The sequence below is a fragment of the Tetrahymena thermophila genome (assembly GCF_000189635.1).
Source record: "Tetrahymena thermophila SB210 genomic scaffold scf_8254682, whole genome shotgun sequence".
NCBI classification, from domain to species: domain Eukaryota; phylum Ciliophora; class Oligohymenophorea; order Hymenostomatida; family Tetrahymenidae; genus Tetrahymena; species Tetrahymena thermophila.
The window spans coordinates 1-25,447 of record NW_002476448.1 but is presented as its reverse complement, the minus strand read 5'-3'; the positions used below and the strand labels follow the sequence as shown (position 1 = coordinate 25,447).

At 23.0% G+C, this 25,447-nt stretch overlaps 6 protein-coding genes across 6 annotated transcripts; 5 read left to right on the top strand and 1 right to left on the bottom strand. All coding sequences in view use genetic code 6, as the record gives it.

Moving 5' to 3' along the window:
* Positions 1 to 2,364: 2,364 nt before the first annotated feature.
* On the top strand, positions 2,365 to 5,345 carry TTHERM_00926960 (hypothetical protein; the record flags this gene model as incomplete). The annotated part of the gene is made up of 9 exons (XM_001031105.3): positions 2,365 to 2,545; positions 2,731 to 2,958; positions 3,457 to 3,745; positions 3,854 to 4,016; positions 4,075 to 4,381; positions 4,491 to 4,573; positions 4,630 to 4,797; positions 4,912 to 5,029; positions 5,101 to 5,345. The coding sequence occupies 9 exons, from the start codon at positions 2,365 to 2,367 to the stop codon at positions 5,343 to 5,345; spliced, it is 1,782 nt and encodes a 593-aa protein (XP_001031105.1).
* A 1,070-nt stretch (positions 5,346 to 6,415) lies between these two features.
* Positions 6,416 to 9,397, top strand: TTHERM_00926950 (hypothetical protein; the record flags this gene model as incomplete). The annotated part of the gene is made up of 13 exons (XM_001031104.3): positions 6,416 to 6,439; positions 6,498 to 6,757; positions 6,817 to 6,886; positions 6,991 to 7,098; positions 7,196 to 7,261; positions 7,470 to 7,571; positions 7,627 to 7,776; positions 7,834 to 7,992; positions 8,044 to 8,169; positions 8,230 to 8,547; positions 8,731 to 8,856; positions 8,922 to 9,138; positions 9,291 to 9,397. The coding sequence occupies 13 exons, from the start codon at positions 6,416 to 6,418 to the stop codon at positions 9,395 to 9,397; spliced, it is 1,833 nt and encodes a 610-aa protein (XP_001031104.3).
* A 1,831-nt stretch (positions 9,398 to 11,228) lies between these two features.
* Positions 11,229 to 12,590, top strand: TTHERM_00926940 (hypothetical protein; the record flags this gene model as incomplete). Its single annotated transcript, XM_001031103.2, has 1 exon — positions 11,229 to 12,590. Exon 1 carries the CDS (start codon positions 11,310 to 11,312, stop codon positions 12,588 to 12,590), a length of 1,281 nt encoding a protein of 426 aa, XP_001031103.1. The 5' UTR covers positions 11,229 to 11,309.
* A 1,837-nt stretch (positions 12,591 to 14,427) lies between these two features.
* TTHERM_00926910 (Serine/Threonine kinase domain protein) lies at positions 14,428 to 20,746 on the top strand (the record flags this gene model as incomplete). The annotated part of the gene is made up of 7 exons (XM_001031101.3): positions 14,428 to 15,340; positions 15,424 to 15,526; positions 16,558 to 19,722; positions 19,809 to 20,031; positions 20,083 to 20,380; positions 20,444 to 20,502; positions 20,552 to 20,746. 7 exons carry the CDS (start codon positions 14,428 to 14,430, stop codon positions 20,744 to 20,746), a joined length of 4,956 nt encoding a protein of 1,651 aa, XP_001031101.2.
* Positions 20,747 to 21,504: 758 nt separating this feature from the next.
* On the top strand, positions 21,505 to 22,818 carry TTHERM_00926900 (FHA domain protein; the record flags this gene model as incomplete). The annotated part of the gene is made up of 1 exon (XM_001031100.4): positions 21,505 to 22,818. One exon carries the CDS (start codon positions 21,505 to 21,507, stop codon positions 22,816 to 22,818), a length of 1,314 nt encoding a protein of 437 aa, XP_001031100.4.
* A 207-nt stretch (positions 22,819 to 23,025) lies between these two features.
* On the bottom strand, positions 23,026 to 23,451 carry TTHERM_000926899 (hypothetical protein; the record flags this gene model as incomplete). The annotated part of the gene is made up of 1 exon (XM_012796963.1): positions 23,026 to 23,451. A coding segment is annotated over one exon (426 nt), but the record flags the coding sequence as incomplete, so codon positions are not given.
* Positions 23,452 to 25,447: the final 1,996 nt, after the last annotated feature.

The window sequence follows — 25,447 nt, the reverse complement described above, 5'->3', positions numbered from 1 at the left end:
AATTAGATAGCCTAATTTTACAAATTAAATATAAAATATTGAACTAAAAATCCTTCTTATTTTTGAGATATTTCAATTCATAAAAAATGATATTTCTATGATCAAAATATTATTAAAATCCTAAATATTTTAATAAAAGTGTAAAAATGTTAATCCCTTCTAATTAGATAGCCTAATTTTACAAATTAAATATAAAATATTGAACTAAAAATCCTTCTTATTTTTGAGATATTACCATTCAAATTTATTTGTATAAATTCAAATAAAATTTTCAGCTAACAAATGTAATCAATTAATTTAACATGCTTCTATTTATTTTTAAAGTGATTTAAAAAAATTAAAAATTTAAAAAATTATTGTTTTCTTTTTTTTATCATTCATAAAATTAAACACATAAACTTGTATAATTAGTTAAAGTTATAATAAAATAAATATTTAATTTTACTATTTTTTTAAATTTATATAATAAGAATCTTAAAATAATTTTTGTATATTCATTTAAAAAGTATCAAACCTTTCAAATGAGTACCTTTTTTATTTTCATTTTAAGTTAGAGATAACAAAATTATTCTATTTAATTAAAGATATTAACAAATTCTACTTTAAATAAATTAAATTTTTATAGATGATTTATAAAAATAATTTTTAATTAGTTAAAATTAATTAAATCATTTTCGAAATAATTATTAATTCGTTGTAATTAATTGAAAATCTTTCTTAAAATAAATATAAAATATTTAAAAATGAATAAAAATATTTTAAAATAGATTATAAATATTTGAAAATTAATAGCAAATATTCTATTAATATTTAAAGATAGAATTTAATAAAATTAATTTTATTTATTATTCGATTAAAATTTTTTTAATTTATTTTAGTAGGAAAATTAATTTTATTTTATAAACGTTTATTTTTTTTGTTTAAAATAGGCTATTAATTTTCCATATAATTTTTATTTTGCTAATAAAAAATAAGTAAAGGATAAATAGCAAGCAAGCTAATGAATCAATTAAAGGCTAAAATATTATTTTTATAGGATAAAAATTAAAATTTGTTGAACTTTTAGTAAATTTGTACTGCATAAATAAAATTTTGTGTTTATAAAATCAAAAATTATTGCAAAATAGGATAAATATTTTGAGACCATGTGTAAAAATTTGAATAAGTGAAGATTATTTTTTTAGATAATCTATTCACAAGTGTTGATAGATCAATGTGAGTGTAATCTGATTTTATATCAAATTTTTAAAGAGATATTTTAAAAAGTGAAAGGCTTCTAAAATTTTGACAAGTGTTAATTGCAATCTGTTTGGCAAAATTTAAAAATAATTTTAAAGCTAAATTTTTGATTTTGAATTAAAATTAAGTAAGAATTTTATTGATTTTTTCAAAATTTTAGAAAAATAATTAGTTTGATTAAATGGTAGTTGAAATAAGAAAAATAAATAACAATTAATGACCAAACTTTTATTTATTTTTAACAATTTAAAAATTAATTTTTTGTAATAAGAAGTATTTTTGTTTATTTATTTTATGAAAAGTATAAAATTAATTTGCATCTTTTTAAAAAATTAGCAATATGTTGATTTACTTATCTTAGTTATAGCTTTGCTAAGAATTTATATTTTGTTTTAAAGATAGTAATACAATTAATTAGGTTGAAAAATATGTGAGGAAGGAGGGAATCATAATTAAAAATAGATAAAATTGACTGACAAAATAATTAAAAGTAAGAAAAATTAATGCACTTTTTAATATATATACTTCTAATTAATTTCCTGAGAAGTACCCTATTAGAAAAACCAAACCAATTCTATGCTTAACTCTTTTGAGTACTAAAAACAAATAATAAATTTTTGCTTTAATCTTATAAAATATGCCATTGTTGACCATATTATTTAGAAATGTATCATCATACAAAAATATTTAGAATGTTTTTAGTATAAAACATTTAAATACAAAATAAAATCATATGAATAGATAGATAGATTGATTGATTGATTGTTATCTAGCTAGTTAGCTATTTGTTAATTTATTTATCTTTTATTTACTTTTGTTACTTTGAAATAAATTTGTTTGTTAGTTATTAGTTAGTTAGCAACTATTTTAGTGATTTTTATCTTTATATTTATCTATCTATCTAAGTTTTTTATTATTTTATTTGTTAATTTGTTAAGTTTTTCTTTATTTATTATGTGCTTTTATAAATATTTGCATTATTTGTTAGAAACTGATAAAGAAAAAAAATTGAAAAAGTAAAGCGGTAAAATAATACTTTGATAATTATTTCAATTAATTGAAAATTTGATTAATAGACAATTACTGATTGATTAAAATAGGTAAGAAATACACAATATATCAATTATGAGACAACCTGAAGAACTTTCAAAGTATACACAAAATCCTCGTTAAAGCATAGCTTAAAAAACCCAAGAATTTGTTAAGGACAACTGGGTTGTTGTAGGCTTGATAGTAGCAATTATTTCAGTTGGCTTGTACGCTGTTGTAAACGATAAAACTTCCAAATCTGACTTCGTTCCTGCTGGTAAATGAATCAACTTATGATAATTTTACCTTCACCTTCACATTTATAATAGCACTTGATCAGATTTATTTTTTTTAAACAAACAATACTGCTTTTTTGCTATTTTTGAATTGTTGGGATATATAATTATTTTATTTAAATATTTCATATTATTCATCTATATTAATTATAATTATATACAATAGCCATAGATAAGAGGTATATGCTTAATGAGACTTCTATTTTCCCTGATTATAGAACTATCGTAACCACTGGCTTAGAAAAGAATTTTGAAGGCGTAAATAGAGATGTTTTCCAACCTAAAATTCACGAAATAACTCTTAATGCAACCAAATGGAAAGACCTCTTTGAAAAGACTCAAGAAATGATTAAAGGAATGAAGCTTATCAAAATTCAAGAAGAAGATCTTACATGTAATTAATCAATCAATATAAATTTTGAAATATTTAAAAAAAGATAGAAAAAGCCTTTGCAATAATGAAAAAGAATTTTGAAATAATTTTAGCGTTATGAGCAACTAACTATAAAAGCGAAAGCTAACAAAAATATTAGCAAAAATAAATGCTAAGAGTTTACTGAATTTCTTAATTATAATATTAATTATTACTACTTTTATATGAAAAAAATTAATAAATTTTCATCTACCATTCAGCAACCAATTAATTTATTGACTAATGAATGAATAAATTTTATTGATTTATTCACTCTAAATAATCGCTATAAATACAAATTTCAAAATTAAATTAAAAAATTCATTCAGCTCGCTCTTTCGTATCTTTATTTGATTTTATTTTCAATTAGACAAATCAATTTAAATTTTATTAATAATAAATTTTTTTATTCAAATTTTGTATCTTAATTTAAATAAATTTTACCTTGCTAACAATTAATTTTCATTCTAAATTATTTAGCTAAGCACTCTCACTTCAATAAAACTGAAGAAAACTATAAGGAATGCAGAGAGATTTTGTTAAGTAAGGATCTTGATGTATCAGATGACACCATAAGAATGTAGGAAGCAAACACCACCATAGCTCATGCTGAAGGAATACTTGAAGGTTATCGTGATGAGCTTCATTAGTTATAAACCCGTAGAAAAGAAGAACTAAACGAATTATCCATTTCAATTAATCACAGACTCTACGAAAAGGATTAAATGAAATAAAAAATCAGCTAAAGTGCAGATAAAGATGAAATAATGTAAACTTTATTTATTTAATTGTAATTTTAACTAATTATTGAACAAATTAATTTTAATTTTTATCAAGAAAATTTTAAGAATTATTTTTTTATAAAAAATAAAAACAGATAGGATTTACAAGCAAAATTAGAACAAATTCAATAGAATATTAAAACTAAAAAGTTAGAAATTGTACGTCTCAAAGAATTACAAAAGGCTGATTTAGAAAACAGCAATAGCTTAGATAATAGCATCAACCATCTTTCTGAAAGTGTTTAAAAGCTAAAATTCGTAAAAAATAATTTATTTAAAATTAATAATCATTGTTAAAATAATCTAAACTAAAAAGGAAATTGCCTCTTTGGAAGTTAATTTGGAAATTGATTAAATAGCTGGTAGAATTAACAGATAAGAGCACATCAACAACACCAAGCAAATGATTTAAACAATTTAAAAGAGAATTAAGCTTTTTAACAACCATAAGATCTCTTCTGATGACACCAAAGAGTTAGAAAAGCAATTAGAATAAGATAAGCAAAAGTTAAAAGATCTTAATGCTTTGTAAATTAATTTAATTAAGAGTTTCTATCAAAAGACTGTTTCTGCAAGTGGAAAAACTCTTGAAGAGCTTAAACAAGAAGAAAAGAGCCAAAATGGTAATAAACAAATAAACAAATAAACAAATAAATAAATAAATAAACTAAATAACTATCTAAATAAATATAAAAACACTCTAAAATTTATTAATATTTTTTTACTTTATAGAAAAATTGTAGACCTTAAAAAAGAAATACGAAAATAGAGATGAATCTTTCAACAAGTACGAGAAGCAAATCGATGCTATTGAAGTAAATATATAAATAAAAAGAAAGAAAATTTTTTAACTAGAAAATCTTATAAACAGCAAGAAGTTAGATAATTACAAGAAGATGAAACTAAAGCTAAATAAAATCTTGAAAATGCCTTAATGAACTCAAGTGGTGGTTCAGATAAATAAGTAGATGCTGAATTAACTAAAAGAAGAATAAAAGAACTCGAAGAAGACATCTTGAAGCTCAAGGAAAATAAAAATGTAATCATAAATAAATCAATAAAAAATATATTCTCTTAATAAAAATATTTTCTAAATTATTTCTATCTTATTATCAATAAATAAATAAATGAATTTTTAAATAAATAAACAAAGAACTTGGAAGTTGAATTTTAAGAAAAAATAGATAAGACCATGAATAAGATTTCTGAATAAAAGACCATAATTTCTGAAATTTATATTAAATTCACAACATATGTCAAGGATAGAAAAAGTAAATTATTAATTAATTAAAACTATTTTTTTATTGAATTAATTGATTTATTTATTTTTAATATTTATTAGATATTGAAGAAAAAATCTTAACTGACTTGAACAGATGTAGATTACATAGATATATGATGGAAGTCATTTAAAAGGGAGCTAATGAAGAACATGAAAATATTGCTACCACTTTAAAAAATCTCAAGAATATAAAATACGCTATTTTTGAATTATTAGAAGAAATGGTACCTGAAGAAGACGATGATGAAAATTAAGAAAGCACAGAACAAAATAACTAATAAGAATAGATATCAACAAATTAATGATTTATTTATTTATTTTTGATCAATAATTCATTAACAATAAAAATACTACCAATAAATAAATAATAATTACCAATTATTTTTCCTAATGATTTATTAAGTCAATTTACTTAGCAGGTGATAGAAGTTAGTTTTTCAATTTATATTACTTTGCTAAATGAATAAATAAATAAAACAAAATATTTCTTTTATTGTATTTTATATTTCATGCATGTAAACTATTAAATTTTGATATTTTTCTTATTGTTTTAAGCAATTCAAAGTTAAGTCATGAAGTTAATTTGTTAATGAATAAGCAAAATTATAATTATTCAATTAGTTAGTTATAATTCATATTCTCTGATTAATAAGGTTATAATATTTTCTTTATTCTTTTAATCATATTATTCCCTTCTAATAAATAAATAAGATAAAAATAATCGTTTAATTTTATTTTATATATATTCAATAATGCTAATTCAATTTATCATATTATTTTTTTTATTTTTTTAGTATCAAAAATTTCATTTTTCCAAAATTATAGAAAATTGAAAAAAATATTTTGAATTGGAGAGATATTTTATTTACTAAATGTATGTGAAAATTTAGTTAAAAAAGCAAAATTTATTGAATTAAAGGTGAATTATTTAATATAATAAACAATAAAAACTGAAATAATTTTAAAGAAAAAAAACGCTATTTATTAAAATGAATGATAAAAAATTAATTACTGAAAAAAATATTATTTAGCATTAAATAAATAGTTCTCACTAGAATTTAAAAATCTAATAATTTTAATGGTTTTATTTATTAAGAAAAAATGGGAGAGTTAATATGTTAGTAATTCATTTTTAATTAAAAAGTATAAATTGGATTAAAACTGGTATTTTAATAGTTTTACTAGTTTATTAATTTGCTTTGTTAAGGTTTTTTAATTTGTAAAAGATATCTTGAAACAGCAAACAAACAAACCAAGCAATCAGTAAATAAATTAAAGGTTCAAAGATAAAATCTAGCTTTGAAGTAAGTAAAAAACAAAGTGAAGAGGTATAATTAATTAGATATAGGATTAAAAAGTCAGGTTATTGCTTAGAATGTCGTCAGTATAGCTTCCAGACGTGAGAATTTTTGCAAATGGTATTTAAAAAAAATAGTATTATTATTACATAAATATAGATAAATCAGAACAAAAACTATTCTAGCATTAAGAATTTAGATAGGAGATTTAATAAGGAGACTCCTAATGGATAAAAGCGACCTTTATATGGAAGTTCAGTTTTTTTAAATACTACAAATAATAATTCAGTAGTATAGAATACTAATAATCCCACCCCAAACAATAATAGTTCTACAACTAACTTGAATACTTTGAATTAGTCAAACTTAAGTTAGTCTTAGGTTTTTGTTGCTTTAAGATCTTTAGATAAATATTATAAGTAACTAAACACATTTCAATTATAAAAATGTTTACAAATATATTTATTCAAAAATATAGAACTAACGATATCCATGATATTCTTGGCCATGAAAAAGACTATTATCCCTAGCTTTCTGAGTCTCATAAAGTAAATAAAGCGATATCTCATTTGAATTATTTAAACTCAAAATACATTAATAGAATGAACAAATAAACTGTTTTATTCTTTAAAATTAATTATTAAAACAATAGAAAAACTAAGAAAAGGAAGTTGATGGAAATTTGAATAGTCTGAAAAAATCATTTAATATTTTAAGAAGTAAATCTGACAAACGCGAGAAAGAAATCTAATCAATGAGAGTATAATCAATTAAATTATTTAAGAATAGCTATAAAAGCTTATATAAATTGCAGCTCTAAACTATATTAATTAAATTGAATTTATTTAAAATGCTAGTCAGATATAGACAAGATGAAAATGCAAGAAAAAACATTGCTTATCCGCACTGACGGCGCAGGAGATGTATTAAATTTTATCTTTTTTTGTGCAAAAAACTCATGAAATTACTGATAAATAAATAATAATAAGTTATTAAATAGCAAAAGAAGTTTTAAATTTTTGTAGCACAAAAAAACTTTTGAGTGCTATTTTTGAAAATTAATAAACAATTATTGTTAATGAAAAAAAAAAAATAACACAAGAGACTTATTTCGTTTTATTCGTATGAAAGGTTTACAATGAATTAGAATAAGAATTTGAAAGTACAAAATCCCTTTAGGAAGAAGCTGAAATGAATAAAAAAACATACGAACATATGCTTGATAGAATGAAAGTAAATAAATAAATGATCTTAAATATTATAGAATTAAAGAAAATTTATTATTTAGAATGATATTATTGCTTACAAACTCAAAGCCCACAGCACAGAAGATACTCTCGAATTAGGAGAATCAGTACTTACTAATGCTGTTTTAAAGTAGTAGTAAATTGTATAAAAAGAAGGCAAAGCTCATTAAGCTTTAGAGCATGTTTTAAAAGTATGAATTTGGTTTGTTATTTTTGTTAAGTTTCAAAGTCAAAAAAAAAAATAATAGGCAAAAGAAGAAGAAAATAAAGACAGAGAAGCTTATTTAGAGAATTTCAAGAAACAATTAATGGAGTAAACTGAGTTAGAAAAGCAAAGAGATGAAAGAATCAAGAGACAATAAGAAATTGCAGAAATAGCTGCAAATGATATTAGAGATCTTAACTTAGTAAAATTAAAATAAAATTAATTCTATTTGATAAATTACTTAACTAAATAGAAAAAATGGAGAAAACTATAGCTTGTCCATCAATTTTTGAGCACTTTTCTTAAGAAGAAAATGGAAAGCGAGATGAAAAAGTATTAAGGCATTGAGTAAGCCTTTTAAAAGATAAAGGCTTCCACTGTAACAAACATTTAGTTTATTTTTTCAACTAAAAAGTTAATATTTTTGAATTGATAAAAGGGAGTGAACGATGCTGGAGAAATAGTTCATAAATTCTTAAATAGAGAACACACATATAGTCATTTACTCATTTCTATATCTGACTACGAAAAAAGAATTGATACTTTAAAAAAGAAGAATGATGAGCTAAAATCCTAATTGCATAGTTTAAAGCAAGAAATATTCCCTATTGAAAAATTAGAAATAAAATAAGACAAGTTGTAAATTGATGAAATATACCAAAAATACAAAGACACCAGCGACAAATCAGATAACTGTCATTTAATCGAATCTAGAGTTTACGATTGGATGATTCGTACCTTAATGAAATTAGAAAGAGTAAAATTTTACTTTTCTTCAATATTTTGTTTGAAAAAGTTTTACAAAAAATTAATTTATTTATTTATTTATTTATTTTGAAAAACATGTTTGTTTATAAAAATTAACTAGGTATTATTTATTTATTTATTTATTTATTTATTTATTTACATTTCATTAAAAAATAATAAATATTTTTTATAGTGTATAGGTATAGAAAAGAATAAAGAACAATACTATTAAGATTATAAGAAAAGTAATCTTCCTGACTTGCTTCTTAGAATCACTTCTATATTAAGAGAAAATCTTGTTTCTTTGGATAACTCTGAGGTATATTATAAAGACTTTAATAGCTAATTATGTCTTATAAAAACTTAAACCAATTTTTAAATTAGGAAGCATAAAATGTTTTAAAGGCTACACTGGCTCAAAAAATTAATGGTGATATAGAACTTATGCGCAGAGTAAATAGAGTAAAGCCAATCGTAGACACAAGCTAAATTCAAAGAAGTCCATCAAGAGATTCATTTGATAAACCATCAGCAAGAGAATCAACAGAGCATCTTTCGCATCATTCGGAAGTAGAATTAAATAATAGTGATGTCGATAGCGGTATAAAATTTAATTAAATGATTTATTTGATATTAAAGTAAAAGGATAGATAGATTAATAAATAAATAGCATTCATATATATTTAGAAAGAACTTTTTTTAAAAACTATTAAAATCTTTTGCAAATAAATTATTTTAATAAAACAAAATTAGTAGACTTAGAAAAGTAAGAGTTTGATTATGTCAATTAGTTAATAAAAGAAACAAAGCATGATTTAAAACGTGGATTTGCATATAAAAATACTCCATAAAAAGCTTGAATCTAATATTGAAAGGAAACACAATAATTAAAAACTTGTTTATTTATGTTTTTCTTTTACCTTTAAAAATTCATAGTAAATAGAATTATTGATCTAATTTTTCTATCTATTACATCTATATCTAAATTTATTTAGGTAAATATTTTTCTTCAAAAGCTAAAGTAACCAATCGGTTCTAATTTGATAAAAAACTACTTAGCTGGATTAAAAAGTATTAAACTATGTAACTTAATTCAATAACATAGATTTTATAAAAAGTTAAAATTTCGTTTTGCTAGTATTAAAAATAAGATACTTACTACCAAAAATTAATGTGAACAGATATTTAACAAAATTGTTACTCCAACTCGAAATCTATTTAAATTCCGTGTAGTTATTCGAATTTGGAGGTAAGAAAGAGCTAAAAATAAAAGTATTCGAATTCAATAATTTTTAATCAAGATATAAAAATACTTGAAAGAATTTTTGATGAAAAATACTGAAATTTTTGTTGTAATTAAAAAAAATTCTTTTTTTGTTGTTGCTTTTTTGATTGTTATTACTAAGTAGTATTACGTGATAGCCCATGGTAATAGTTAATTGTATTGTTATATTAACTTAACTGAAGAATTGTTTACAAGTACTATAAAAAAGATTTGTTACATTTAAGCTTAGACGCTTTAAATTCATTTTAACTCTAATCATAAATTTATTGAAGTTTTGAGATTTTGTTATTTTAAGTCTATTTAACAATCACTCAAAATACTTTCAAAATTAATTCAAATAATTATTTAATTGCTTTCATTTAATTTTATAAAAAATAAATAATATTAGTGAAAATGCTTTTTTTAAAAATAAATTATGTGGTATTTATTTTCAAAATGTTTAAATTGTTAAAATAAAATAAATTTTATTTAATTATTTATCTATAAAGCAGATCTTTTGTTTTTTTTAAATGAAATAATACTTTTTTTTTAGTAAAGAATAGCATATACTAATTTAAGGTCTACTTATTAATATTTTTTTGTATCAAAAACTTTTAAATGAATTTACTGGAATGTTTGACCTAATAAGGATTACACTCATAGTTTTATTCTATTAAAAAATAATAGTGTTTGAATATTTTAATAAATTAGTAGTCCATTACTTTTTTTAAAAATAATAAATTCGATAATTTATCAGTCAGTCAGTTTGTGATCAAATATTATGTAATAAATATTTTTTTTGTTTATTTTACTGAGTTTATTTTTTGATAGATCAATAATTCAAAGATAATATATTTTTTTTAGTATTTAACTTCATATATAGAGATTATAAGTAATTTATCGTATGGAATATTAGAACTCTATTGAAAAATATGTATTCGCGTTTTAATTATTTGTAAGATTAATATTCATGTCTCTAATCAGCCAAGCAAATTAAAGTTTTTCTGTTGACAAAGATCTTTTCCAATAATTTGGCCATCAAAAACTTACTTACATAAGGTCAAATAAAAATTAATTGTAATGTTTTTCAAAATGCAAATTTTGTTTTGAAATAATGGTTGATAGCTACTTACTTAAAGTGCATTTTTATAATATCAAAAGAAGTTGTAATCTTATTTTTGAATGTGCAAAAATAATAGCCATAAAAAATAAGAATTTACATAGAATATTTCTAGATGTTTTTATTTATCTGACGATTGTTCTAATTTAAGGACTATCTATGTATGGAAAGGAAAATTAATTCCAAATGGCTTAGTAATCAACCAAATAATTTCCCAATAATAATAATGACATCTTACTCAATTATTTATAATAAATTAAATAGTAATAGGACATCTTAAATTAAATACGTTGATCGAAACTTTTTTAATAATTAAAAAAATAAAAAATTCAATCATCCATCAAAAAAATAAAATTAGTTAATATTTATTTTGAATATTTAATCAAAAATGCAAGATTTAGAATAAAAGCTATAATAAATTAGAAAACTTTAGTTTAATTTCAAAGTAGAAGAATGCAAAAGCCTATGTTTAGAGCTTCTCTAAACTTCAAAAGAAAGTTTACCAGAGCTGAAAACTATTTGCGGCTTTTGTGAGTAGTTTTCTGATCCCAAAAAATCAATTAATACTTTATATAGTGTCTATGAAGACTCTCCTTTTTACTTTAAAAACAACACTTATCTTCTACATGTATTAGACCAATAGTCGTGTGAAAAAGCAAAGAAATTTGCAAGCTAATTAATCAATTCATATGAGAAGCTTGGCGAATAAACAGATATTTATTATTTCCTTTCATTTTCTATGGCTTAAAAGACTATTGATCCTGAGAACCACCTAGGCACTAAATAAATCCTTTTGAATGGCTATACATAACAAGGAAGTATAAAAAAAAATATTGAAGATTAAGAAAAGTCCTTCTAAAAAATACTATGCTCACTGCAAAAAGAGGAATAAGCTTGGGTATATCACCAAATAGGTAAAGAGATTCTTTACAAATTTTTTTTGGATTAAGAAGACTAAGACATTTTCAATGAATGTGCTACTATTCTCAAAAATTGTCTCTAGGTATAGCCTAATAATACTCTTGCTATGTAACTACTAGCGATGTTGTATGTTCAAAATGAGCAAAACAAGACTGAAAACCTGCTAAGAGCATTAGAAATATATAACAAAGCTTTAAAAATTAATTCAAACGACTAACAGATGAAAGTCTATTTATGTGAAGTTTTAATTGAGCTAGATTAATTTGAAGAATGTGATGACATTTTGGAAGGAATTGTAAGCTAAAAATAAACACCTTTTTTGTTCAACAAATATTTGCAATACGTTTCTTTCTCATATCAGTATAGATTCAAAGACTAAAATATCGATTTTGAGAATTTGTTTCGTCTTCTGATGCAAACCATAGAATATGATGGAGAGGATTATTACAACTTTGATTCTTTTTATTTATTGGTTTATCTTGTTTAGCTTTCTAAATCTTTCATAAAGCAAAAGGAGTAAATAGAAAAAGCTTTGGAATACCTTTCAATGAATGATCCTAAAATCTAGTCTAAACTTAAGCAATTAGTAGGTTTTGAGCCACAATTATAAGAATTTCTAAATGTATTTACTAAAAAAATACAAGAGAGTATTTAACAAATTTACACTTTAGCAGCTTATCAAAAGGAGATAGAGCCTTAAATTACTTATATGAGCAGAATTTCACATTGGGACAATTATTTTAATTGAAAAAAAAAAATAATAATAAAAATAAAATTTTGCGAAAAACAAAAGTCAAAAAAAAAAACACTTATAATCAATTTTTAATTTAAAAAGATTTAAAAGAATATAAAAGATTAATTAATTTTAAATAAAATTATTGATCCTAATTCAAATAAAAAATATAATATTAAAAATTATACTTTAATAATAGTTTATTCTGAAATAAAAACATTAAATAAATAAATATTTATAGTATTGCTTATTTTATAAACATCTTACTAATATCTTACTAAAGTATTTAATTAATTATTAAATGTTTTCTAATTTTTTACATTTTAATTAGTTTTTTAGAAGTAAATATAATTCCTCAATTTTAAGACATTCTATTCTATTTATAAATATTTTTCAAATAAATCTGTTAAAAATTTAATAGATTTTCATTTATTGTCTGTCCTTGCTTTTTGCTATTAGTCGAGGATTTACGGTAAAATAATTTTAATAGCCTTTAATATAAAATTTTCAATATTAAAATATTATTTAATTCCTCTTTTTTTTAGAATTTTAAATTAACAAAGCGCTTTTATTATGCTTTATTAATTGATGATTTTACTTATCTTTTATTATATTGTTATATAGATTATAAATTTATTTACTAATTTAATTTTTTATTTATAAAAATATTTTTTTAAAATGATTATTAAATTAATTAAATAATTTAAGTTAATTTATTTTTAAATTTAACTTTTCTTTCATTTTTTACTTCTAATATTTTATAAAAAAAATAACTCCCCCACCGGGACTTGAACCCGGGTCTCAAGGGTGAGAACCTTGTATCCTAACCAGCTAGACTATGAGGGATTTATGCTTAATAACTCACAGAAGAGCAAATAGGTTAAAGCGAAAAAATTTGATTGATGTTTTTTAATTTTAAGTATTTAAAATTATAAATTGATATTTGGCCATTTAATTTTAAAATACTTAGATTTTGAATGCTATTTATTTAGATTAATAAATTTAAAAAAATAAAAATTCAAAGATTTTATTTAAATGAAAAAAGAGTATTATTAAGAAAGCAAAAAGTTGATACATAAATAAATCCGATTTGCTATGAAAAATTATTTTTTATTACTTAAATTTTTATATAAATTTTAAACGATTGATAAAAAAGCTGTTTTAAATTGAAAGGTGAATTTAAATATCAATTGATTGTTTTTAGAATTAATAATAGCGGTCTCAGACAAACAAGATTTGCCTTGTTATGCAAATGATTTAGAAGTTTGAAGTGTTTTTTATAATTTTGAAATTGAAAAGATTCACTCTAAGAATATTGATTGAATTTTTCATTTATATTTATATGAATGAAATCTATTATGGCATATCAAAAGAAACAAAAAAAATATAAATTCAAGATTAAAATGAAGAAATTTAAATTTTGATCTTCATTTTGAATAAATAAAGACTCAAATAAGCAAACAAACAAAAAGGCAAATGAATAGATAAATGAATGAAAAGAAAAGGAGAGATATTTGTTAAACAGTATTTAAAATACAATAAATTCAAAATACAATATAAAGAATTGAATAGATATAGTGTATAGTTCATAATCAATCAATATTAATAAATAAATTAACAAAAACAACTCAAAAGTTAACAAATTAAAAAATTAATTATATATTATCTACATACAATTCCATTCATACATACATAAATAATTGATTGAATACAAAAAAGAAAAAGAAGAGGCGAGTTTTAGTAAATAAATATAATTTATAGATAGGTTCATTTATAGCAGTTAGTCTTTATTTACTTTTACTTTCAATTAGTACTGACATATTTCAGCAAAATAAATTAATCAATAAATTAAATGATGATTGACAGCAGCTCTTCTTCGAGCAAATCTAAACTTGAATTAAAATTGATTGGTCCATAATCTTCTCGTAATTAATTACGTCAATCAAATAATATGACTAATGGAAATTTATCTACTAATAGCCAAATGGGCTTTAATACTACTTGCAATACAGCACGTAACTAATAAAATGTAACTCCAAAGCGCTAAAATAGCAATCATAATGGGAATAGTGTAAACTAGGCATCTAATTTTAATATAAATTAGAATAATATGAATGCTTGCAATACTGCAAGCAGTAATTATAGCAGCTTATTGAATGGTACTCCAAGCTCTCTAAATACTCAAATGAACAATCGTATGTAAGGAAACAGTTACTTAAATAAGACAAGCAACAATGGTAGCTCAGTTAGTAAGCTTAGTAATTAGAATTTTTCTAAAAAGAGTGGATCTGGACTTGGCTCTAATTTAGGCTCTACGAAAAGCTATTAAAATAATCAAAACCATCATTCAGGAAGCATTGTGGGAAATTATACTGGTTCTAGCTTAAATCAGAACCAAGGAAGTACATTTAGTAAAGAAAAAATGAATACTGTTATGAAAAATAATATGAGTAAATAAAAAACAAATTCAAATATGCATATGACTCACAAAAACTAAATACTTTAGCAGTATTAAGCTAGTTAATAGCAATTTATATAGTAGCAGCTATAATAGCTCAGCTATGCAAACAATCAGCAATCACACTCTTAACTTAACTAACTGATGGATTAATCTCCTAATTAGACATATCATTTGTCTCCTTCTACATCATAATAGCAGATAAATACCAATGAAAATACCAAAGTAAAAAGCTCATATCTTTCATCTAAGCCTACAAGCCCACATTCCTACTTAGGAAATTCAGATACCTAGGGTAATTCTAAAAGTAAACAAATCATTTATTTAAGTTTAATTATCTCTTTTGTGTTAAACTACTTATAAGTAACGTTAAATATCCTATAAAACTAGATTTCCAAAAGTTTTCTCAGCCAAGCAACATTAAAGAATCAGGTTATTTCAGCAATCCGTTTGGTCAGAGTTTGTCAAGCACAAATAACTCTAAATCAAATAAGTAAGGATATATAAATAAATATTTAGATTAGTATAAATGTAAAGGAACATTTGGAATCTAATAAGCATTTTTAAATTGAATTTAGATTTATTGATTGAATTAATGAATGTCTTTGTGCATCATAAATTTCTTTAACATATTTTTTTTAAATAACCAATTTAAATTATTAATTTATTGGTTATCAAAATTCAAGTTAAAATTTAGGTACTTTGTAATTAATTTTCATTTAAAAACGATAGAAAATGAGTAGTGCTCTTTTTAATAAATAAGAAATTATAATTAATTATTTCTATGGTTGATTTGTGATAAAGGAGATTTTTTCTAAACTTAAAAATCATAAATCATGCAATGAATATTAATTTATTTAGCTGTTTATTTTCTATCGAAACAAGAATAATTTCATTTCTGAAAGACTTTTAAATAAAGCAAAAAACACAAAATATTATAAGAAAGTATTATAATGTTAAGATAATAGCAGCTGCTTAATTATAATTAGTAAATATATTTTTGAATACTGGCTGATTGAGTGATTGATTTAAAAAAGAGAAAGAAGATTCGTTTTCACTTCGGGAAAGAATTTGAAATAAGTATAACTCTCTATAAATTTAAATCTTTAGTTGTTTCTCACACTCGCTCCTTATAGATTAACAAATAAAAAATCAATAAATAAATCAGTCTCTTACCCAAACAAAAAAGATTAAATTTTTTGATAAAAAGAAAGCAACTTAAATAAAACTAATCTAAAAAATGATATAAATATTCATTGAATTTAAAAATAATTAAGAGAATTAAAATTAAATTTATTAGAATGACTTTTAATCTTTAATTTTAAGGATTTTTAAAATTAATAAAAAATATCTTTGAATTTTATTTTTCTGGCTTTTTATTTTATTATTCATAAATTTTTATTTCTCATAGAAAATCGAACAATCTACTCTAATTTTTTAAAAATTTTCCATGCTAATTAAACAAAATTCCTTTTAAAAATTAAATTGATTCTTAATTATGGTTGTATTTTTATAAATATGAAGGTGTATGACTCCTATAAATGAGAAAAGCAGTAAGAGTCAAAATAGCTATTTAAAGAAGTCATAACTCATCGTTACTTCAAAGAATCAAAACAGCTCCAACATGCTGAATACTTCAACAAACAACAGTAATACTTCATTTTTGAAATAGAGCCATTCTCGTTCACCTTTGAGCTCTAATCATATTGAAAAAGAAAATAACTATCTTAGCCACTTTGATTCCTCTAGCTTGTATATCAATGAAAAATCAAAAAGAATGTCTTAAGCGTAGCAGTAAAGCTAGTCATAATCTCATTTACAATAATCCCCATTTTCTTACTTATCTTCAGGCCATGCTTCCTCTATAAACAACCAAGGAAATACTCAAAATACCTCCCACTTGAATAACTTATCAGGTATGAGCAAATCTAAGTCAAGCAAAAGTCCAAAGTAATCTAATTCTCTTTAAATGGTAACTTAATCTCTAGAAACTCCTGCTGGAAACTTTTTTTCTTCTCATTTGAGTAGAAAAAAGAATCTCAGCACTGTTAACTACAACAGCTTTACATAAAATATAGAAAAATAATCTTCTTCTTCGTCTTCCTAATAGAATTAATAGTAATCATATACTATGAGCACCCAACACAACTTTGATTCATCTCCAATCAGCAATACCAGAAGAATGAATTAATTCAACAAAAACGAAAGCTCTGAAATGCTTCAATCTAATGGCTAAAATTCCTTCTTGCTTTCATCTAATTTAAAAGATAATAATTAAGAACTTATTTAAAACAAGACTCATGATTATGGTTCATATAATAACAATAAAAACAGTGGATTTTTAAGCCATTATCCTAATAGCAGCAGATTCGATTAATATCGTAGTGTTGATGGCTGCTCTGAAGGATAAAATAACAGGAATTTCTTCCCAAAGACATATTTAAATATTGAAACCAAAGATTCTTATGTAAGCTTGAAAAAGAAGAACATCACTATGGGTGGAGAGATGCTTAACGGAATAGGATAAAATAAATCAAGTAACGGAATATTAACAACCGATAATAACTTTATTACACTAAATGAGCAAGAGCTTAGTTTCTAAAACGATTAAGAAGATAACATCATGATGATGATTAACTAATAAAATCATAACTAAACTAACATTTAGCCTGGCAATAGCTACTGCTATGGCTACTACAATGAAGATGAAAGTAATTTCTTAAATAGCACAAACTTCCTTAACTTAACAAATCTCCAAATAAACACATAAAACAACACGATGATAGCTATGAGCAATAATTACAATAATAATAATAAAGATGTCAATAACTATCCAAATAAAAACTCATCTACAAACGGTAGTTAAGTACTTCAACAAAATTACAATGGCACCAACACTAATAATAACATTTACTAACAATATAATATGGGTAATAATAACAACAATGATAATATTGGTAATGCTAACTTATCAATGTAGTAAAATAACTTAAGTAATACTTTGAATTGGACTAATAGTACTAACTTATTTAATAACTCAGTGTGTGCTGGTAGTATGTTGAATACAACTATAAATAACATCCTTTAAAATATGAATTCAACCCAATCAACTAACAACACCTTAAGCGGCAATCCTAATTTTTTAAATTCTAATAACCCAAACAGTAATGCTAAGGCTGCACCAAATATTTATAGCAGCTTGTCTTAGTAGAATTCAAATACTAATCCAACAAACACTAATGCTAATAACACTCCTACAAACACTAACAACAATAACTAAGGAAATAGCTTTTCATAAGCAGTTATAAATAATATATCTATTCCTGCAAATGGTCAGACTGACAAGCTTCCACTTGACACAACACCAAAATAAGTTTCGTTATTCCCTGAGCCAATCCCGAATAAAAACTAATGCAGCAGCTTAAAGAGCATTCTATATGATTACGTAATGCCAACAATAAAACCTATAACTCGCCAGTTTAAGTTACTGAGTAGCCATCAACAAAACAATTCTCAGAGCAACTTTTAGCAAAGCATAAACTTAAATACAAATAATATCTTTGGAAATGAAAGTCTTAGCAACTAAAATAAGTAATAAATTTTAAGTTCTCTTAATAAATAGCTAAGCAGCAAAAATTTAAGCAACAATGCTTCAGCAGCAAATCTAAATTCAAGTAGCAATAATATCAATAACACAAGCAGTATTGTTGAGAACAATAACTGTTTAGTTAATAGCAGCTGCAACATGAATAATTTTAATAATTTTAAGAATCCCTTTAACTTTGATGATTAAAAGAGTGAAAATTACTCTTGCTCTCAAGGTTTCCCAAGCAGCAACTTCTTAGATTTAAAAGAATAGCAGCAAACTCAACAAAGTCAATAACAAATTTATTAATAACTAGGAGAGTCTCAAAATAGCAACTAGGCAACTCCTATTAAAATACATTTAAAAGTAGATAGCCAATCAGTAAACTCATTCAATAAGAACAATCTATTTTCTTAAAATCAGGGAACACCTGCAATGAAATCTCCTTCTAACAAAGATGATAATATTTATTACCAAAACTAAGGTACTCCATAAATGAAATCACCAACAAACAAATAAGAAATCAGTTCCTCGAATCATTAACTCACCCCATCTTCTTAGGGTAATGGTGGAAAATTAACTTTTTGTAATAATCCTACAATTATCATTTCTTCTGAGAAAGATTAACTTACAATGTAGTAATACAATTTCTCTTTCTCCAACTGTGTAAACTAACAAAAAAAAATACAATAGTAATAACAATAAGCTTAAGAATAGTAAGAATAAAAATAATAGAGTCAAAATACTCTTCATCCTAATTAAATCTTTTCTTCTCCTTAAAAGAATTTAAAGAAAGATGATGAGAAAAAGAAAGGAAGCAGTTAGAAAAAAGGCAATTTATTAATAAATCAAGAGCACAGACTCGTAGAATCCTCTAAGCAAGAATACTCAACCTCCCCTGAAAAACCTGTGATTAATATTCTTCTGTCTCAATAAATCACTGTTGTTGATGGAATATCATAAGTCTCATCTCAAATGTTCAACATTGAATAACCAGATCCCTTTGTGGACTAAAGCCTTATATAAAATTTTTGGTCGATCGATTCGTTCTAAATTGGAAAATGTTTAGGTAGAGGAAGATTTGGTAATGTCTACTTAAGCAGGTAAATAAATCAATTTTTTATTTTAAATTATTTATTTGAAAATCAAAGAAGAGTTTAACAATAAAATTTATTTGTATAAAAATTAGACATAAGCTTACAAATATGCTCTTTGCAATTAAGCAAATAAGCAAGAAGAATTTGATAGAAAGCTGCATGGAAAAATAACTCCAACAAGAAATTAAAATTTAGACTTATTTAAATCACCCAAATGTTTTGAAAATGCACGGCTTCTTCGATGATAGTTAAAAAATATATCTAATTCTTGAGCTTGCTTCTCATGGAGATATTTATAAAGAAATAAAAAGAGAGGTAGATATTTTAGAATATTGAATCAAAGTTCTAATATATTTTTTAAATTAGGCAAACAAGAAATTTACCGAAGAAAAGGCAGCAAATTATATTAGACAAGTGTGTGAAGGATTAATTTATTTACATAGTTAAGGTATCATACATAGAGATATAAAACCTGAAAATATATTGAATAGCTACGGAGTCCTTAAATTAAGTGATTTTGGCTGGTCAATCTATACAGAAGAAAAAAGAATGACTTTTTGTGGTACACTCGATTACGTATCTCCAGAAGTTGTTTCAGGAAAAGACTATGACTTCAAGGTAGATATTTGGAGCATTGGAGTACTAACATATGAATTAATCACTGGTAAAGAATCACTTTTATTTTTGTGTTTGTATTGTTTAATTTTTTATAATTAATTAATTTAAGGTAAACCACCATTTGAGAACAGACAAAACCATAATGAAGCCTACTAAAAGATTTTAATGGTAACTTAATAAATAAATTTTATATCAACTAAAATATTTTAATAAATAGGTTAAGTATGATTTTCCTAACTACATTAGCAAAGAAGCCAAAGATTTTATGAGTAAACTGCTGGTTGGAGACCCGAATAAGAGAATATCTTTAGAAACTGCTTTAAACCATGAATGGATCTTAAAAAATACTAGAAACTGCTTAGCTGACTGGGATCCTAAAGTGAGTGAAGCTTGTTTATGTTTACTTAAATGAAAATTCATTTTTTTTTAAATTTCTTTTTCTATTTAAATAAAGATAATCTTTATATGACTGTATTTTGATAGAAAGCTCAACAATTAATTAATTGTTTAAAATGAATGACATGCAGGCAGGCAGCTAGTTGATTTAAAAAATAGTTAAAATCTATCTGAAAATATATATAATAAACTATATACAATTTTTAATATATCAAATAACTAAATTATAACTTATTGTTTTAATGTTTTCCTTTATTTTTAATTTATATTTTCATCTTTGTTTTTCTGATAGAATTGACTTATAATTTCATTCATTCCTTTTTCTAAATAAATTAAAACATAAACGGATCATACTTTCTAAATTTAAATAATAGCTCTTCATGGTTTAATAGTAAACTAAAATAAAATACTTTATTTGATGCTTTTAAAAAAATAATCAAGTCAGTTAAAATATGTAATAAATATATTTTGTTTTGAGAGTGTTAAAGTTTTTAACAAAAATAATAATTTATTATTAAATTTTTTATTTAAATAATTAGGTTCAGTATAAATGGTTTGACACTTTAATAAAAGAATTGATGGATACTCTAAATTTGACTATTTTACTAACAATTACTGCAATTATTAAATATCAATTAAGTTTATTAGTTAATTAATTGATTGATTGATTCACTTATTTTACTTTTCAAACTGATAACAAATCAGAAAAATATTAAGTAAGTAATTATAGTAAAATAGCGTAATTCTAGTTAAGAAAGGTTACAGTAAATTAATATGGGTACTTCATCAAGTTAAAATATTTGTGGTGCTGATTCATTTTAAGATGTATATGAAAGGAATTAAACAGAAACTTACCTCCCTTCTAATTTCTATCCTTATCATATTAATCATTTGCAAAATTCAGAGTATCATCCTCGCACTTATCGTTAGTTAGAAACAGAATATGATGATTATAATTAAATTACAAGGGAATAGCTTTAAAGATCGAGATCACCTGTACCTTTGAGAAAAGAAGGTCATTAATTTGCTTACCAAACTTACTCTTTAAATAGCAACATCAGTTCAAGCTCAAATAAAAAATAAACGACAGAAAATAATCTTGATAAAACTATGAATTACAATTACACTGCAACAACTAAAGAGCCACTCTCTCCTTTAAACACAAATTCTATGAAACACACTTACACTTCTCCATTTTAGTACTAGTCGAATTCTAAGTTGCAATAAGTGATGACGTAAAAATAAAATGTAAATGATACAGAAGAGATGAAAGAATAATAGAGGCAATTTGCAGAACGTGTTAAGAGATTATCAGAAATAATAAACTTCGCACCAGTTTTAAGATTAACTGTCATAGCATCAGCTAATTTAAAAAAAGATCTTTATTTAACAATAAATGCTTAAGGATTATTGAATGGACTGAGAAATGAAAAAGACGGATATGTGTTTTTTGGTTGTAAGAAAAAGGCAAAGAAAATATCAAAAGATACAAAATAAGCCTTAGTTATAAATGATTTTATAATACCTCCTACTGATCCAGTCCAAGCAAAGCAATAAAGAGGCCGACACTTCCAAATAAAATATGATATTAAAAACAATTTCTACTCCATAGTTGACTTAGGAGTAGGATTTGGCGTTTTTAAAAAGGCAACTATTCCTCATATATTACGCAATCAAGATCTAATTAACTTTGGACTTACACTATGCACTATAAAATTTATTACTAGAGAAAATCCAAATAAAAGTTTCTCATAGAAATATTTCTAAAACAAAGAAGAGATCATTTTAAAGGCTTAATTTTATGGAGGCTATTCTAATGGAGAGGTTTATGAATTAGATCCAAAAGAATACTAAGAAGTCACTTTAGGTAGATCTGAAAAGTGTTCTTTGTGCTTTAAAGATAAATTAATATCTAAAGTTTAATGTTTAATATAATTCAATCCAAATATTGGATGGATTCTTAAAGATGGCGATGGGTCTCTTCCCTCTACAAACGGTACATGGATATATTTGTAAAAAGAAGAGTAAATTGTAGATGGGATGATTATAAAAGCCAATCAAACTATGTTTTAAGCTTCTATTCACTGATAGATCGATCGATCGATTGATGGGAAGGATGGATGGATACTTAAGGTCTTAATTTCTTAGCAATATTCTAACAATTATTTTATAAAAAATAGAAAATTAATATATAAAAATCTTTTAAATGTAATAAAACCTATATAATAAAAATACTTACATTATTTCCTTTCGGTTTAAGTAGTTTAATGGTAAATTATAACATTCTTATTATATTCAATATTCGTTGAAATCAATTATCTATGCATGTTTACGTTTTAGTTATAAAAATAATATTATATTTTAAATCTTTTCAAAAATAAAATTATTTATTAATAAACATTTTTTCAATAATTTAATTAAAAACTTGATATTTATTAATATAAATAATTTTAACTTAACTATTTTTGATACTTATGTGAAATTATAATTTATATCTAAAATAAATGAATTTTTGAGATATTAATTTATTTTTATAAAAAGATTAATTGTTTGTTTAAATAATTTATTAATTAAAAATGTCTATCTTAAAAACTAAGTTACAAGTTTAGGCTCAAGAAAATCTTCTAAAAAAAGAGATATTTTTTAATTTATTTATTTATAAATTGATAAGTTATTACTATTATTGATTAAATAAAATATTTTACTCTAATATCTCAATTTCTGTTTCCTTAAAATTGTCTATATATATTCAGAAAGTAGCTAATAAGAAAAAGAATAAAATCAAATTTGCAATAACCAAAAAAATATAAATTAAAATGATTGAATTTATTTATTGTTATAAATTAATGTTATTAACTGTTTAATCTTTTATAATGTATATGTTGTTAATGTCTATTCCATATTGAAGAATAATTTATTATAAGATATTGAATACAGATAAAACAAGTCAGGAAAATATTTCTTTTTTATCAAAATAATGGTTAATAATAAAAACAAGAAAGCTCTTTTTTCTTTTTATTTTTATTGCGCTTGCTTTTTTTTGTTCTTTCTTTGTTAATTTAATTAGCTCATCCTTTTATTTTCAAATTTTTTACTTTTATTATTAATTAATTAATCTTATTATTTCATCTTTTTTCTTCATTTTTTCCTTCGAATTAACTATTTTATGATATATTTTTTCTTCAATATTTAAAAAGTGATAATTAAATTGGTGACGAAGGTGCATCAGGCTTAGGTTCTGGTTTAGCAAATTGCATTAATCTCTCAAATTTGAAACTTTACCTTAAGTAAAAACAGTTTATTTGTTTTGGATTGTGATATTTTTAATTATAAAAACTAATTAAAAACAAGAAAGCTCTTTTTTCTTTTTATTTTTATTGCGCTTGCTTTTTTTTGTTCTTTCTTTGTTAATTTAATTAGCTCATCCTTTTATTTTCAAATTTTTTACTTTTATTATTAATTAATTAATCTTATTATTTCATCTTTTTTCTTCATTTTTTCCTTCGAATTAACTATTTTATGATATATTTTTTTCAATATTTAAAAAGTATTAATTCAATTTATAACGAAGGTGCATCAGGCTTAGGTTCTGGTTTAGCAAATTGCATTAATCTCTCAAATTTGACACTTGGACTTAGGTAAAAACAATTTATTTGTTTTGGATTGTGATATTTTTAATTATAAAAACTAATTAAAAACAAGAAAGCTCTTTTTTCTTTTTATTTTTATTGCGCTTGCTTTTTTTTGTTCTTTCTTTGTTAATTTAATTAGCTCATCCTTTTATTTTCAAATTTTTTACTTTTATTATTAATTAATTAATCTTATTATTTCATCTTTTTTCTTCATTTTTTCCTTCGAATTAACTATTTTATGATATATTTTTTCTTCAATATTTAAAAAGTTGGAATTATATTGGTGCATCAGGCTTAGGTTCTGGTTTAGCAAATTGCATTAATCTCTCAAATTTGACACTTAACCTTTAGTAAAAACAGTTTATTTGTTTTGGATTGTGATATTTTTAATTATAAAAACTAATTAAAAACAAGAAAGCTCTTTTTTCTTTTTATTTTTATTGCGCTTGCTTTTTTTTGTTCTTTCTTTGTTAATTTAATTAGCTCATCCTTTTATTTTCAAATTTTTTACTTTTATTATTAATTAATTAATCTTATTATTTCATATTTTTTCTTCATTTTTTCCTTCGAATTAACTATTTTATGATATATTTTTTCTTCAATATTTAAAAAGTAAGAATTCAATTGGTGACAAAGGTGCATCAGGCTTAGGTTCTGGTTTAGCAAATTGCATTAATCTCTCAAATTTGACACTTAACCTTGAGTAAAAACAGTTTATTTGTTTTGGATTGTGATATTTTTAATTATAAAAACTAATTAAAAACAAGAAAGCTCTTTTTTCTTTTTATTTTTATTGCGCTTGCTTTTTTTTGTTCTTTCTTTGTTAATTTAATTAGCTCATCCTTTTATTTTCAAATTTTTTACTTTTATTATTAATTAATTAATCTTATTATTTCATCTTTTTTCTTCATTTTTTCCTTCGAATTAACTATTTTATGATATATTTTTTTCAATATTTAAAAAGTTACAATAATATTGGTGACGAAGGTGCATCAGGCTTAGGTTCTGGTTTAGCAAATTGCATTAATCTCTCAAATTTGACACTTGACCTTGTGTAAAAAACAGTTTATTTATTTTGGATTGTG